Source organism: Podarcis melisellensis (genome assembly GCF_964234715.1).
Source record: "Podarcis melisellensis genome assembly, chromosome: 5".
NCBI lineage: Eukaryota > Metazoa > Chordata > Lepidosauria > Squamata > Lacertidae > Podarcis > Podarcis melisellensis.
This window is the reverse complement of record NC_138537.1, coordinates 76,177,329-76,190,549: the sequence shown is the minus strand read 5'-3', so window position 1 is coordinate 76,190,549 and position 13,221 is coordinate 76,177,329. Positions and strand designations below refer to the sequence as shown.

Below are 13,221 nucleotides of genomic sequence, written 5' to 3'. Positions count from 1 at the left end.
ACTGAGTCAGCACTGCTGCGGTTTGCAGAACTCTCCAGAGGCTCCAAAACGCGTCCCCAAAAAGGGAAGTCACCATGACTGTGCGCGTGCGAGGAGGAGCAGGGGGCGAGGAAAGGAGCTACAACCAGCCAGACGGAACACCAACTACATATCCTATCAGCCCTTCGGCTGGCTGGCGCGCGCGCGCACTCGCGGGGGCGCCCGAACGCGGCCGGCGGCGGCGCATGCGCGACGTCGCCCGGCTCGTCGGTTGAGCAACGCGGGCCGTGATTGGCCGCGGCGGCGGCGGCGACGGAGGGAGGCCGAGTGTGTGAGCGCAGTGACGGAAGGAGCGGGGGGCAAATGGCGGAGAGATGGTCCAGGGCCCTGTTCAAAGAGCAGCCGCACTAGTAGTAGCAGCAGCGGCGGAGGCAGCGAGAATCCCGGCGCGGAGGAAGCGGCGGCGCAGCAGCAGCAGCCGGAGGAGGAGGCGGCGGCGGTGGTGGCGGCGGCTCGGCGGCTCCTGCCAGGACGCGAGGCCGGCGCTCTAGCCCGGGCGGCCTGTGAGGAGAGGCGGCCGGAGGAGCCCGAGGCCCCGGGGGCGTCGCCCGAAGGCACCGAGCGAGGGCAGGAAGGAGAGAGCCCGGGAGCCCGGCCGTTGGGAGCGAAGCCGGCGGAGGCCCCGCCACCCCCGTCCCTCTCCACCTACCCCGGCAGGTTTCGTTCCCCCCTCCCCTTCCGTTTCTCGGTTGTGGTTGTGCGTTTGTGTGCTCGCTTCCTCGGCCTCGCTGTGGTAAGTGTGGAGAATTAGAGAGAGGCCGAGCGAACTCCCGGAGGCCTATGCCGGGCTCTCCGGCGCTGGGTTAGGAGGAGGCGGCGGCGGCCTGCTTTCTCTTCCTCGCTTTCCGACACGACGGGAAGCCTCGCAAGGCCGCAGAAGGCGAGGCGGCCCCGAGGATGAAGCCGGGAGGGAATCCGTAGATAAATATGTGTGTGTACATAAGGAGAGGGGGAGGGTGGAGGCGTTAACCCCGAAGCCTGGATGGCCTGCGTTTCTGTGACTATAAACACCAAGCAAGGGATCTTCTCTCCCTACCCCCTCCCAAAGCTTAAAAAATACTCCTCCCCGGTTGCCCCCCCTGGCACGCAACCGGGATCGGGGGCTGCAACCTCGGGCAGGAGGACTCGGTTCCTAGCGGACCGCGGCGCAAGTGACTCCCGAGGAGACGTGCGCGGCGAATCGGTTCCTGCGACCTGCTTATTTCGAGGGTCTTAACCCGCCGCCCTGCGTTTCTCCTCCCCCCTCCCTTCCCGTCGCCCCCAATCGAGATCCGGGGCGGTTGCGAGCGAGGGGGGCCTTGGGGCGATCAGGTGGGTCGGAATCCGAGAGAGGCGTCGACTCCTAGCGCCGAGGCCTCTTCCGGGGTAAGTGCTGAGGAGGCGACTTTGGCCTCATCCCGGAACGGCCCGCTTCGGCTCGGGATGCTCCCGATCTCGGGGGGCTGTTGCCCAAAGTACGAACTCCTGCCAAGCTCTCTCGTGTGGTCCTGTATCCTCCCTCCCCCAGCTCGGACTAGGGTGCGGCTTGGACGCCGCCTCGGGTTCAGGGCCTCCCCCCCTTCCCGTTATTATTCGGAGGGGTCCCTGTCCCGAAACAGTGGCCGCAGTGGCTCCCTGTTTCCCCGCTTTCCCCTATGGTCGCGCTGGCGCTGTCTGCTCTCTTGCAAGTTACATGGGTGGGTGGGGAGCGAGGCGGGAGGACGGTAACAGCCATGAGAAAACCGGAAGGGAAATGACGACATCTTCCATTAACTTGGTGTTTTCGTTCGGGATGACACGGTATCCTCATCCTCCGGCCCCTCCATTGCCGTCATAAGGCACCATCGCCCGTGCCTTAAGTTAAAAGGGGGGAGGCCGCATTTCATGATCTGAGAAGCAGTGCAGGAAAATACATTAAGGCCCTTGAGGCAGGCTATCTTTAAAATGATTGATCAGGTGGCTTTCGATATAACTTTTTGAACAACCATATGAGCGTAGCATTAATACTTGATGATGTAGTAAACTTTGCACATTTATATTCTGTGATCTTCTTTTTCACTGTCCCAGCCTTAACTAATATCTTAGTGGTCAGCAAAGAATATGAAAGGGCTAGGTTGTGAGCTGCAAAGTAAAACTGAAGCACTCTTGGAAGAGTAGAAGGCAGAAAGGGGAAGGTGCTTCAGTTGCAAAAATTTCAAGGCTAGTTTTTTTCATAGTGTGCTTGATCTGATTCAGAACTTTAGATCAACTTCGGTGTTTTGAACTTAAATAATTCCTAGTCTAATCAAATGAAATTGTAGGGTGGGGATAGAAAGCCTGTGGCCCTCCAAACCTTGCTGCGGTACAACTCTCATCATCAGTCACTATGGGTCTTTGTTGACTTGGACTCATGGGAGTTGGAGTCCATCTGGAGGGCTGCAGGTTTCCCCATCTTCACAGTAAAGTAAAACAAGTTATTTACCAGGCAATTATGCAAGATGCTGTTCTAAAAACTGGTGTGTGTGGCTGAATGTAATTTGTTCTTTAGCAAGTAATACTATTACTGAGCACAATTGAAAGTGTTGGTGCTGACCTTTAAAGCCTTAAACGGCTTCGGCCCAGTATACCTGAAGGAGCGTCTCCACCTCCATCATTCACTGAGATCCAGGTCTGAGGGCCTTCTGGAGGTTCCCTCACTGCGAGAAGTGAGGTTACAGGGAACCAGCCAGCGGGCCTTCTCGGTAGTGGTACCCACCCTGTGGAAGACCCATCAGATGTCAAGGAAATAAACAACTATCTGACATTTAGAAGACAGCCCTGTTTAGGGAAGTTTTTAATGTCTGATGTTTTATCGCTTTATTATTATGATTATCATCATTAATTTTGTTGGGAGCCGCCCAGAGTGGCTGGGGAAACCCAGCCAGATGGGCAGGGTATAAATAAATTACCGTATTATTATTATTATTAACCACCCCTATAGCATAAGTTGACAAGTTGCACCAGTGTATCAATACTGATACTGGGCGAGACCAGTACAGGTCATATTTGAATTGCCCCTTTCACCAGCATTTTGTAGTACAGTATGTATGCATATATAATTAGATGGTCTAGTAATAAATCTACCCTCGCTTAATAAAATATTCCACATATTTCAAATAGCAACTTTAAAAAGTTTGAAGAATTAAAATGACAATAGGGTTTTAAAAAGAAACAAATCTTATGATAAGGGCAACAGCGTTTATAAAACAATCTTATTCTAGTCTTGTGGGCGTAAGGATGCCTATGTTTGAGAGGATGAGATCCACAGCGTTAGGGTATTCCTGAACAATGTACAATACATGGAATATCAGGATTTTAGTTGTTAGGGATGCTTTTCGTGGCTTGATAACAAATCAATCAATACATTATACTTTATTTTGTCTACTCTATTACATTCTACAGAACTGTTCTAGACAATTTGAATCTGTGGCTGTTTTTGCAAACACTGAATTAGTTGTGTGTGGGTCTGTAGGGAATTATGTGCTTTGATTGAGATGGGACCATGGGTGTAGCGGGGGGGGGGGACAGCTGCTCCCCCAATCAACAAAAAATCAATAAAAATACTTAACTAACTGAGGTTCTGACCCCCCTAACAAAAATCCTGGCTACACCCGTGAATGGGACATAAACCGAAAGACAGGTTGCCACAGTTGCTACCTTATAGGCAGAAATAAAATGAAATACTGAAAATAACATTAATCTACTTAATATGTATGTATGTAAAATGGGATTAACAGTTAATAGGGTTTTTTTGCAGTTTTCTCTTGTACAAGCTTTGTGTCTTGAATTTTGTATGTTGAAATACTTACCTGGTATATTGAAACATAAGCTTTTTTCTATTTAGCAGAATGTTTGTCTTCCATGCTGATAAGAAATTCTTTCCCCCACTCAAAATATTGAGTCTTCGGATGTTTTGTTTTTGAAATTTCAGTAGGATGCACTGTGGTCACAGTCAGTAGTTTTATCAGCTGTTAGGAGGTTCAGGAATGTTTATTAAAACAGTATACTTGGTGTCCCAAGTTCTTAGGAAAACTACAAAGAGACTCACTGTTAAGATAAGAGCCCCAAATAGTGTTTTGATTCCATATCATGGTTGAAGCATGGGCCATTTACTGCTAAGAGGAGAGCTAATATTATGGCTGTGGTTTAAACCACAAGGAGAACAGGCTGTGCTGTCATTGATGATTAAAGCCGTTTACGGTTGTAGCATCAGAGTCATGGAGTGAGCCACTGGTGTTAATCATTTTAGAAGCAGCAGCCCCCCCAAAGTGTTGTGGTCAGAAGCAGAAGCCTGTACCCATAACCTATGAGCTATGTCCCCTTCCCCCCACTCCTGTGGTTTAACTTCATAAATTTAAAGCATTCTTGCCCTGTTCATCAACCAAAAAGCCTCCCAGGACAGCTTGTAGATAATCTTTTTTAAAAAGTAGTCTCTGACCTCATGACACACAAGGCAAAAGTGTTGAGGAGGGAAGATGGAAACTAGCAAGCACAAGAACCGCTTCTTGATGTTGTTGGGTTCTTATAACAACCAGCTTAGATGGCAACAGTTCAGTGAGAGAAGAAACCTAAAACATCTGCAGAGCTAGTGGAGTGGTCCTGCCTTCCCTTCTGCCTCAGCTGCAGTCTACCTTGGGTAGAAAATTTGCCTTTAAGGCTTGATGCGAATACTTTCTAATATGAATGGCATGTCATCAGTAGTATAAAAACAAACAAGATCATGTAAACAATTGAAGAGGGTTAAAAGGGACGCGCGCGGCGGGGTGCGCTCCCGTTGCTCGGTCCCAGCGCCTGCCAACCTAGCAGTTCGAAAGCACATCAAAGTGCAAGTAGATAAATAGGGACCGCTTACTAGCGGGAAGGTAAACGGCGTTTCCGTGTGCTGCGCTGGCTCGCCAGATGCAGCTTGTCACGCTGGCCACGTGACCCGGAAGTGTCTGCGGACAGGCCTGGCTCCCGGCCTATAGAGTGAGATGAGCGCACAACCCTAGAGTCTGGCAAGACTGGCCCGTACGGGCAGGGGTACCTTTACCTAAACAATTGAAAGGGAGCTTAACTATGCATCCCCCCAAAAAAACCACCCTAATGTCAGATGCAGTCTGTGAATGTAGTGTGAAAAATATTTTAAGATGACAAACTTAAATTTTTATCCATAACTTGTGTTATTTTAGGTTGGTGGCAGCTAAACCAGTGGCCCCCCAGAGGTTCTGAATTACAATTCCCATCATTCCTGATGGGTCTGATGGAAGTTATAGTTCATTAATGTCTGAAAGGTCACAGGTTAGACAGCCCTGCTTTAGCTGATATTCTGTAAAAGTGCCATGAGTATTGCTTCTTGTAATTATTGTTTATTTGAAAGTTGCTTCTGTGTGTAACTCTTAATGTAATAAAATGTAGTAAAAATTGTATTCTAAAAGATACTCATTTTTTTGTTTCTACAGAGAATATGAAACAGTTGTCAAAATGACATCCAGATTTGGGAAGACGTATAGCAGGAAAGGGGGCAATGGCAGTTCAAAATTTGATGAAGTTTTTTCCAACAAACGGACTACTCTTAGTACAAAATGGGGAGAAACTACCTTTATGGCCAAGCTAGGACAGAAGAGGCCCAACATAAAGCCAGACATTTCTGAAATTCCTAAGAAACCCAAAATAGAAGAGGAAGCAATAGAAGACCCATTTGGATTTGACAGTGATGAAGAATCCCTGCCAGTATCTTCAAAGAATGTGTCACAACCTAAAGGTTCTTCTCAGTTGGAGTCAGTTGAACCATCTCAGTCTGGCGACTTCTCTTCTGTACTTGAATCTAATAGCAAAATTACTCAGTCAATCAGTGAAGATATTTTGTCCAGCAAATGTGTGTCTTTCGAGAATGCTGTTCATGGATTAAAAGAGAAGAACTCAAACAGAAATATGGAGGATGGTGACCTCAAAAGCAGCAGTGTTAACACTGTAATGGCAGGTAAGCTTGGATAATAGTTAATTTCAGAGTTAACAACTAAAGTCAGCCATGCAAGTTGGCCGCTCTTTTGACCAAATAATGTTTTCTTTCAGATTCAGATGCTTATCAGATCCTCTACTTTAATTGTTCCATGGCATGGGCTTATGCGTAGGGATTTCTGGTTGTGAGAGATGAAGTTTCATAAACTTCACATATTTGCAAGTTGGAACGTTTAATAAATTTGTGCTCACTAGCTTCAAGTTGAAGGTCAGGGAAGCAAGGAATTGGTTGAGGGATCTTCTGGAGCACATTTTGGAGGTGTGCAGTGCGGAGGAGGGAAAGGTGAATCCGCACCCAGTATGAGTGGAAGTTGCCCAAACAATGATGAATTCCTCCCGTTACAATGGCTCTGCCAACTTATGTGTGATTAAGTAGTGTGTTAGCTTTTAAGATTAAAATAACTTTTATGACAAGTGCTCTATGGTTGCTTTTGTTCTTTCCTTTATTATTTTTAAGGCACCTCTATAGTGATGTAGAAATGTCAAGATCTCTGCATAAATGTCAAAATGTCTACTTTGTATATTAGAGAAGTAAGAAAAACAGAAATGTGATTGAAACTAGGGCTGATATTTTTTAGCCATTTGTGGATGAAGTGAAAAATCTAAAATTGGAGTGGAGCAGAAGAAATGTCCTGGGAGGGGGCAGTTGCAGAAGTTTGGCTTTTTGCTTGGCACATACCCCAGGATGTCTTAGCTTACGGGTGAGGCTGCAGAGATCCTGAAGAGTGGTGCAAGGCTTAAAAATAGTTTAAAAAGAACAGCACTTGAATGCCACTTAATGTTACATTAAGTGGCAAACCAATGGCCAACCCCCCATAACTCCCATAAACATTTTAATGAACTTATTTTGCCCTGTCAGGTGACAAGCCCTGTCCTGCTGTTGTGAGGAAAAACCAGATTTGCAAAATTAGAGGGAAGTATTAGAGGTAGAATGTTACTGTTTTTGCTGTCTTTTTGGTAACATGCAGAGTAGGGACTTAAGTATCCTCCCTACAAAATAGAACATGTAAATCACTTCTTATGAGATCAGGGGGTCTGCACTTTGTATGTTACTGCAGAAGCAAGGAAAGCACAAAACTGACTTGCTTGTGCTTCTGTTTTGCTCACTTGGCATAATGTGCAACTTCTTTTGCATTTTATACATAGCTGTAAGGGGTGTAATTACCTGTATTTTAATGTTACTAGTTTCTGAAAATGTGGCTAAAAGTTGGATAAAAGACCAAAGGTATAATAGGAGATGAGGTTCATTTGAAAATCATAGAGCAATAATACTCATTAGCAAAATCCACCTGCTCAAGAATTGAAGAAAAACAGATCATGTTTACCAGAAATCTCTGGTGTGCTCAAATTAAATCCCACAGAGTAATACTCATCTGGATTCCTGAAATACTTGATAAAACAACAAGTGTTCATTCACTAAGCATGTGCCTGCATAGATAATCAAATTAAGATAGTATACACATATATTATATGATTACAGTATACGATCTCTAAATCTGGTCACATAAGCTGTGATCTAGGAAATTACAACATTTGTTACTTTCCTAAATGCATAGTTGGGCACTTGAAGTCTGGCATCTCACAAAATGTCACCCCCTCAGCAGCTTAAATTTCAGACAGAGAGTTATGGAATATTTTAAGTTAGTAGGGCTCTACTGTGCTCTTATGTCCAAGACTGAAGATTCTAATTCATTTTTAAAAGCGGGTCACTTGCTTGACTGTCAATTTGGCATTGTTTGCATGTCATCCTAAACCAAAATTTAGTAGGAACAAATCACAATGAGCTTGCTTCCCCCCACCATACTCTTGTCCATCCTAGAGGAGAAATACAGAAGATGGACATGTTCAATTGTCGGGATTCTGTTTTTTTTTTTTAATAAATATTTATTAAGATTTTTAGAAAGAAAATACAATAATAATAAACATTATTGCTTTGTTTTAACAAAGTTTCATAATATTCTTGAGCTTCCTCACGTCTCCCGCTCCCATTTACATCTTTAATAAATTTTGTCAAGCAAATTATCCTCTTATTTCCAAATCTATAACCACATGCTTAAATATCAATTCTTAATCTATTTTAATGATGGCCAATTATTTATAACCAAGCATCCTTCTTAACATTCCACTAAGTCACAATATTTCTGCAGGTAGGTCTTGAATTTCTTCCAATCTTCTTCAATCCTTTCTTCTCCCAGGTCTCGGATTCTGCCAGTCATCTCCGCCAGTTGCATATAGTCCATCAGTTGCATCTGCCATTCTTCCAGTGTGGGTAGATCTTGAGTTTTCCAGTTCTTAGCGAGTAGTATCCTTGCTGCTGTTGTTGCGTACATGAAAAATGTTCTATCTTTCTTCAATTGTCGGGATTCTGGACCAACAAACCTGCTTAGCTATGATTAGTTTCAAACAAGTCACCTTCAAACAGTAGTTATTGAGGCAGGTTTGTTTCTACTAAACATAGTTAAGATTGATGACAGTTCTGGATCCAGATGGCATGGCAAGCTCTGGTTAATCAAAGCTTGAAACAAACACTTCTGAACTCCTTCCGAAGTCCAGACACATGGGAGGAAAAGAGAGGGAAGTAAATAAGCTTGCAGTTTGTTGCTGCTTGTTTCTTCTAATTCACATTGCACTGAGCTTTGGTTTAGCATGATGCAGAAATGCAGCCGCTATGTATACAGTTTTTTTAATAGGGATGTGAGTTATGATTAGAGATGTTGTAATCAATGTGACGCTGAGATGCACAGTAATATAATGATTTATGTAACTTTTGTAAATGTTGCCTCCTCCAGTTGATAGTACAAGCTAATAGCTCTTGCAGCTACAAAGCCAAAAACACAAAATCTAGAACACGTTGCCTAACTTTTGATCAGCCCCAGATGCCATGGCCATTGGCCAGAGATGATGAGAGTTGTCCATAAACACCTGGAGAGGCACAGCATAGCTATCTCTGATCTATAGAACCAGCAGAACCTCTTTATATTTCAGAGAGATCTTGTGTTCAGAAGTGCTAGGATGATTTTTATGTGCATATGAAGAGGGTTTGATCTTGCCTTCTGGCTTTCTTGATAACGCTCTGGTGTGTGCAATCATGAGTAGTAGTTGGGAGGAGGTTCTTAATGTTTGCATCCTGATAGAAGCTTGAGCTCTGCTAATGAAATGCCATACTAATTGAAAGCTTTTGTACTATTACACATGATCTTCCATGCTTTTCCTCTCTCCAGAGCTGGATGAGTTTATGAACAACAGCTGATTGAAGGAGTTTGCTCTCCTTATGCAGGTGAAATGAAAGTATGTAGGTGCCATGCCAAATAAAGAGGGAAGAAGGACAATGCGTGTAGGGCTATCCTTTCCCCCTTTCTGTAGCTGCAGACTTTGACTGTCAGGTACTAAGTGTCAGATCCCTTTTTTGAGTATAAACTATTCTTTCATGAGTAGTGCATGTTCTTTGGTAGTTAGTGCCTGTTTTACCCAGACCTTTACAAATGTAGTCTGAGACAACTCTTTACAGGCACATGTTCTAACTCTCTTCCTTTTTTACTTGAATTCCTCAAAAACCCTGTAATGGTTCTGTTTGGTCACTTTGGAAAACTTATCTTGATGATACAGTTGGTAGTTTGCTTAAAGGATGGTTATATTATCTTTTCTGCCCTTTACAAGTAGTAATACAGCAGAGACATGCATAGTGGTGCCAGTTTTCCCTAATTCATTTTATGATTCTAATTTATAGTCCTATAAAATCATGATATTCCTTGAAGCCTCCCTTTCCTATTAAATATCATTTATTATCTGTATAAAACACAAGCTTGTCCTGGTAAGGATGTGGTTAAAGGGAACATCTGTTGGAAGGATTCTAGATAAGAAGGCTGTGGAAAGGTTACATAAAGATTAGAGCAACAGCTCACCCAGCAAAGAAGCAATTTTGGTAAACGTGGTAGGAAATAGTCAAAGGACAAAGCAGAAGTAGCAAGCTAAATGCTCTTGTCAACAGCATTCATCCTTAAAGAGCTCTACTGCTGAATTCATGAGAATTGACATTGCATTTCTGCTTTAGAGCACAAGCAGTGCGGAGAGTTTTGTTTGATTACCACTGTTGGTAGAAGTTGTAGTGAAGCTTCAGTTTAACTGTTTGTGATCTTGAAATATTTTAGACACTTGGCTGATAGCTTTTTCATAGAACATGAATTTGCCATGTAAATGTAGGTACTCTTCTTAATTTATCAGTAAGCATGTTCTGAAAGCTTCATGCTACACTTGTTGACTTGGAATGTTTTGAAGCCTATATGTGATGAAGTGAGGGTGGAATAGTTGGAGATTTGTGAGGAAAGTAGGGTTATCTGTGGCTTATATTCATAAACAAAAATTGGCTTGGAGCAGGCTTGTCCCCGGATGTTGCCTGGTTTTGGCTGGGCCGGCTCCCAAGATGGTGGCGCACCAAAGGGGGTCCCTGAGAGGGAGCCAGAAGGCGGCGAGGAGGAGAAGGAAGGAAGGAAGGAAGGAAGGAAGGAAGGAAGGAAGGAAGGAAGGAAGGAAGGAGCACAGACAAGGCAGCGAGCGGGGTCTGCTAGGAGGAGGAACAGGATATATAGCCCGTGTGCTGGGACTGGCACTAGCCTGAGGTGCTGCCTGGCTGCTGCTGAGGGGCGTGTGAGTCCCACCAGCCTCCACCTCTCTCTGCCCATTCCGTCAGGGGCTATGGTGGTGCTGACCCTCTGGAAGTACTGCTGCTGGCAGTGGAGTGAAAGCGCTGTCCCCTTGGCCCCCACTCCTCCTCGGGTTATGTCTCTCCCCCTCCTTTAATTTTAAAGGTGCGGCTTATATTCGGGTGCAGCTTATATTCGGACCAATACGGTACTGTACAAACTGATTTCAACAAATTAGACTTCCTCATCTCCAAAAGTAAGATGCACTTCATTGGGGAGATCATTTGAAAGTTTTGGAACTGACACTGAAAAAGCTCTGATATAGACCCTTGTACCTCATCACTTGCAGGAATCACCACGAAAGCCTCTTTAGCTTATTTTAAAGCAGGACAGCTTGGTTTGGGAAAGACATTCTCTAAGATATTTGGGTCCCAGGCTATTCAGGACAACATAAGCACTTTGAATTCAGCTCAAAACTTGCAAAACATGTAGTTGTTTACTAGAGGCGAGTGACCATTCATCAGTTTGAAGAAGCGTTACTTGAATTGGTACAAATAAAGAACCAAATAAAGACTGCCAAAGACAGTAAAACAGTATGCTAATTACAACATAAGGAATAGAGACAAAGCATGGTTACCATACACATTGCAGAAGCAGACCCTTTGAAAAAGCAGAATCCAGTCATTTAAGTAGTGCACATACAATTCTCTCATCTCATGCTTCATGTTCTTCATGAGGATCTGTATTAGAGAAGGAGAGTAGGCACATAATACAGGCAACATCTGGTGACTGATGCTAGTCTTCAGCACAAGGGGCTGGGCTAGTCCCCAGTGGTTGTGCCACCTTACACCATCCCTCCCCACCATGCCTGTTCACTCTAGCAGAAGCTCCCTGTTACGTGTAAGTGGGCAGTATTCCTTCCCCAATGGCTTCATCCCTGGCAGAGGTAGGTTTCCTCTGGAGAGCTGCCTGCTACCAGCATGGGCAAGGAACATAGCCAATAGCAGGACTGATTTGAGATTTCTCATGACATTTTTGTCTCCCTTTAGTAAGTAGAGGAGCATGGCTGATGGAGGCAGCCGACCCTGTATTGCCCACCAGCAGAAAGCTCTTTTCCTGTACTCAAGTGTAGGTAATGGCAGGCTTGGTTCTGCACCTTCCATCATAAAGATGGTAATGTGTAATTCAGCTGCAAGTTTTAATGAGATGAGCTTGGCACATATTTTAAGATTATATGGCAGAGAAACATAGCAGGCTGTCAGGGCAGTACTCCTCTCTTCCTCTGGCAGCCTGCTCATTTGCCTGGATGAAATTCTTTGTCGCCAGTGGTGACTAGGTGAGTAGTTAAAAAGCAAGTCTAAAAATAAGAATAAATGATAAAACAGTAGGGAACAAAACTTTGTTTGCAACCTTAAAGGCTCTAAAAAAAGCAAAGTGTGTGACCTGGTACTTAAAATTCAACAAGGCAAACTTCTTCCAGAAGGAAATTCCACAACCTAGGTTTTATTTGAGGACTTTCCCCTTCACTTCTCTACCTTCACAAAAGAGAACAGTGTAAATTGAACATGAATGGTCCATGATTCTGCTGATTTCTCTGACTGCTTCAACTGAAAAGGACAGATGCAGACTTGAATTCAATTGGTCGTGGGGTGGGGGTGTCCAGCTTACCCATGTCATCTTCAGAAGTGACGTTTTGCAGTATATGGGGCACTTAGCAGAAGAGAGGAGTAAAGCAGGAAAAACCCACTTATATTTCTAGTTGTTTTCGTGGGTCAGAGCCATAGGCAAAAAAAAAAAGGGGGGACTGATGGTTTATGAGAAGTGTAACAAAAGCAAAACTGGAGAGAATAGCTAGAACTGTCTGCAGTCTTTTAGGTCTTGTGGGGTAGGAGAATAACTGCTTATCTTTATCAAACTGTTTCTACTATCCTTCTATTATATTTAGTTGGCTTCATTGTGTGGATTTTCTGCAGGAATAAACTTGATGAGTGTTGCAAATACCTCAGTTTACAGTGGCTAGGAAAGAAGTCAGAAGGCCACATATAATGGGCTCATTAGGTTTAGTTAAAGCACTGCTTATACATTGATTTAATACTTATTAGCCTTCACAACAGTCCTGTGAAGCAGGCCATTGTTCCTGCAAACATTGTTAAAAATGTTAACTGAGGTTGAATGAGTAGAAAGTGACCTGTTGGAATCGCATCTACAATGCATCATGGCTGAGCAGAGATTTGAACCTAGGCATTTAAAGATTTCAATGCAGTACCTGACGTAGTGAACCAATGCCAAGGACATGGGTTCAGTTCCCATAGGGCCACCTCCATATTCCAGCATTGCAGGGGGTTGGATTAGAACACCTTCGGGAGTCCATTCCAACTCTATAATTCTATGACAGTAACTGCAGTTACTTCCTTTTATGCAAATTTTAATTTGTTTAAAGGAGCAAGAAAACTTCTAGAGTATTTAGTGGATAAGCTGTGCTTAATACTGGAAGATTGAATACAGAAATTTCTAGTACACAGCTAATGAAATGCTAAGCTGTTTG

General features: G+C 44.1%; 1 protein-coding gene across 4 annotated transcripts in view; it reads left to right on the top strand.

Annotated features, from left to right (window-relative positions):
* Window positions 1–13,221, top strand: part of WAPL (WAPL cohesin release factor) — a 61,125-nt gene that overhangs the window by 13,517 nt on the left and 34,387 nt on the right. The window contains exons 1-2 of one of the 4 annotated variants that reach the window (XM_081913484.1): window positions 300–696; window positions 5,478–5,998. In XM_081913484.1, coding sequence (XP_081769610.1) covers window positions 5,500–5,998 — 499 coding nt within the window. In that variant the 5' untranslated portion in view covers window positions 300–696; window positions 5,478–5,499. Of the gene's footprint in view, window positions 1–299; window positions 773–5,477; window positions 5,999–13,221 lie in introns of those variants that run through there. The other 3 variants (XM_081913485.1, XM_081913482.1, XM_081913483.1) reach the window with 3 other exon arrangements.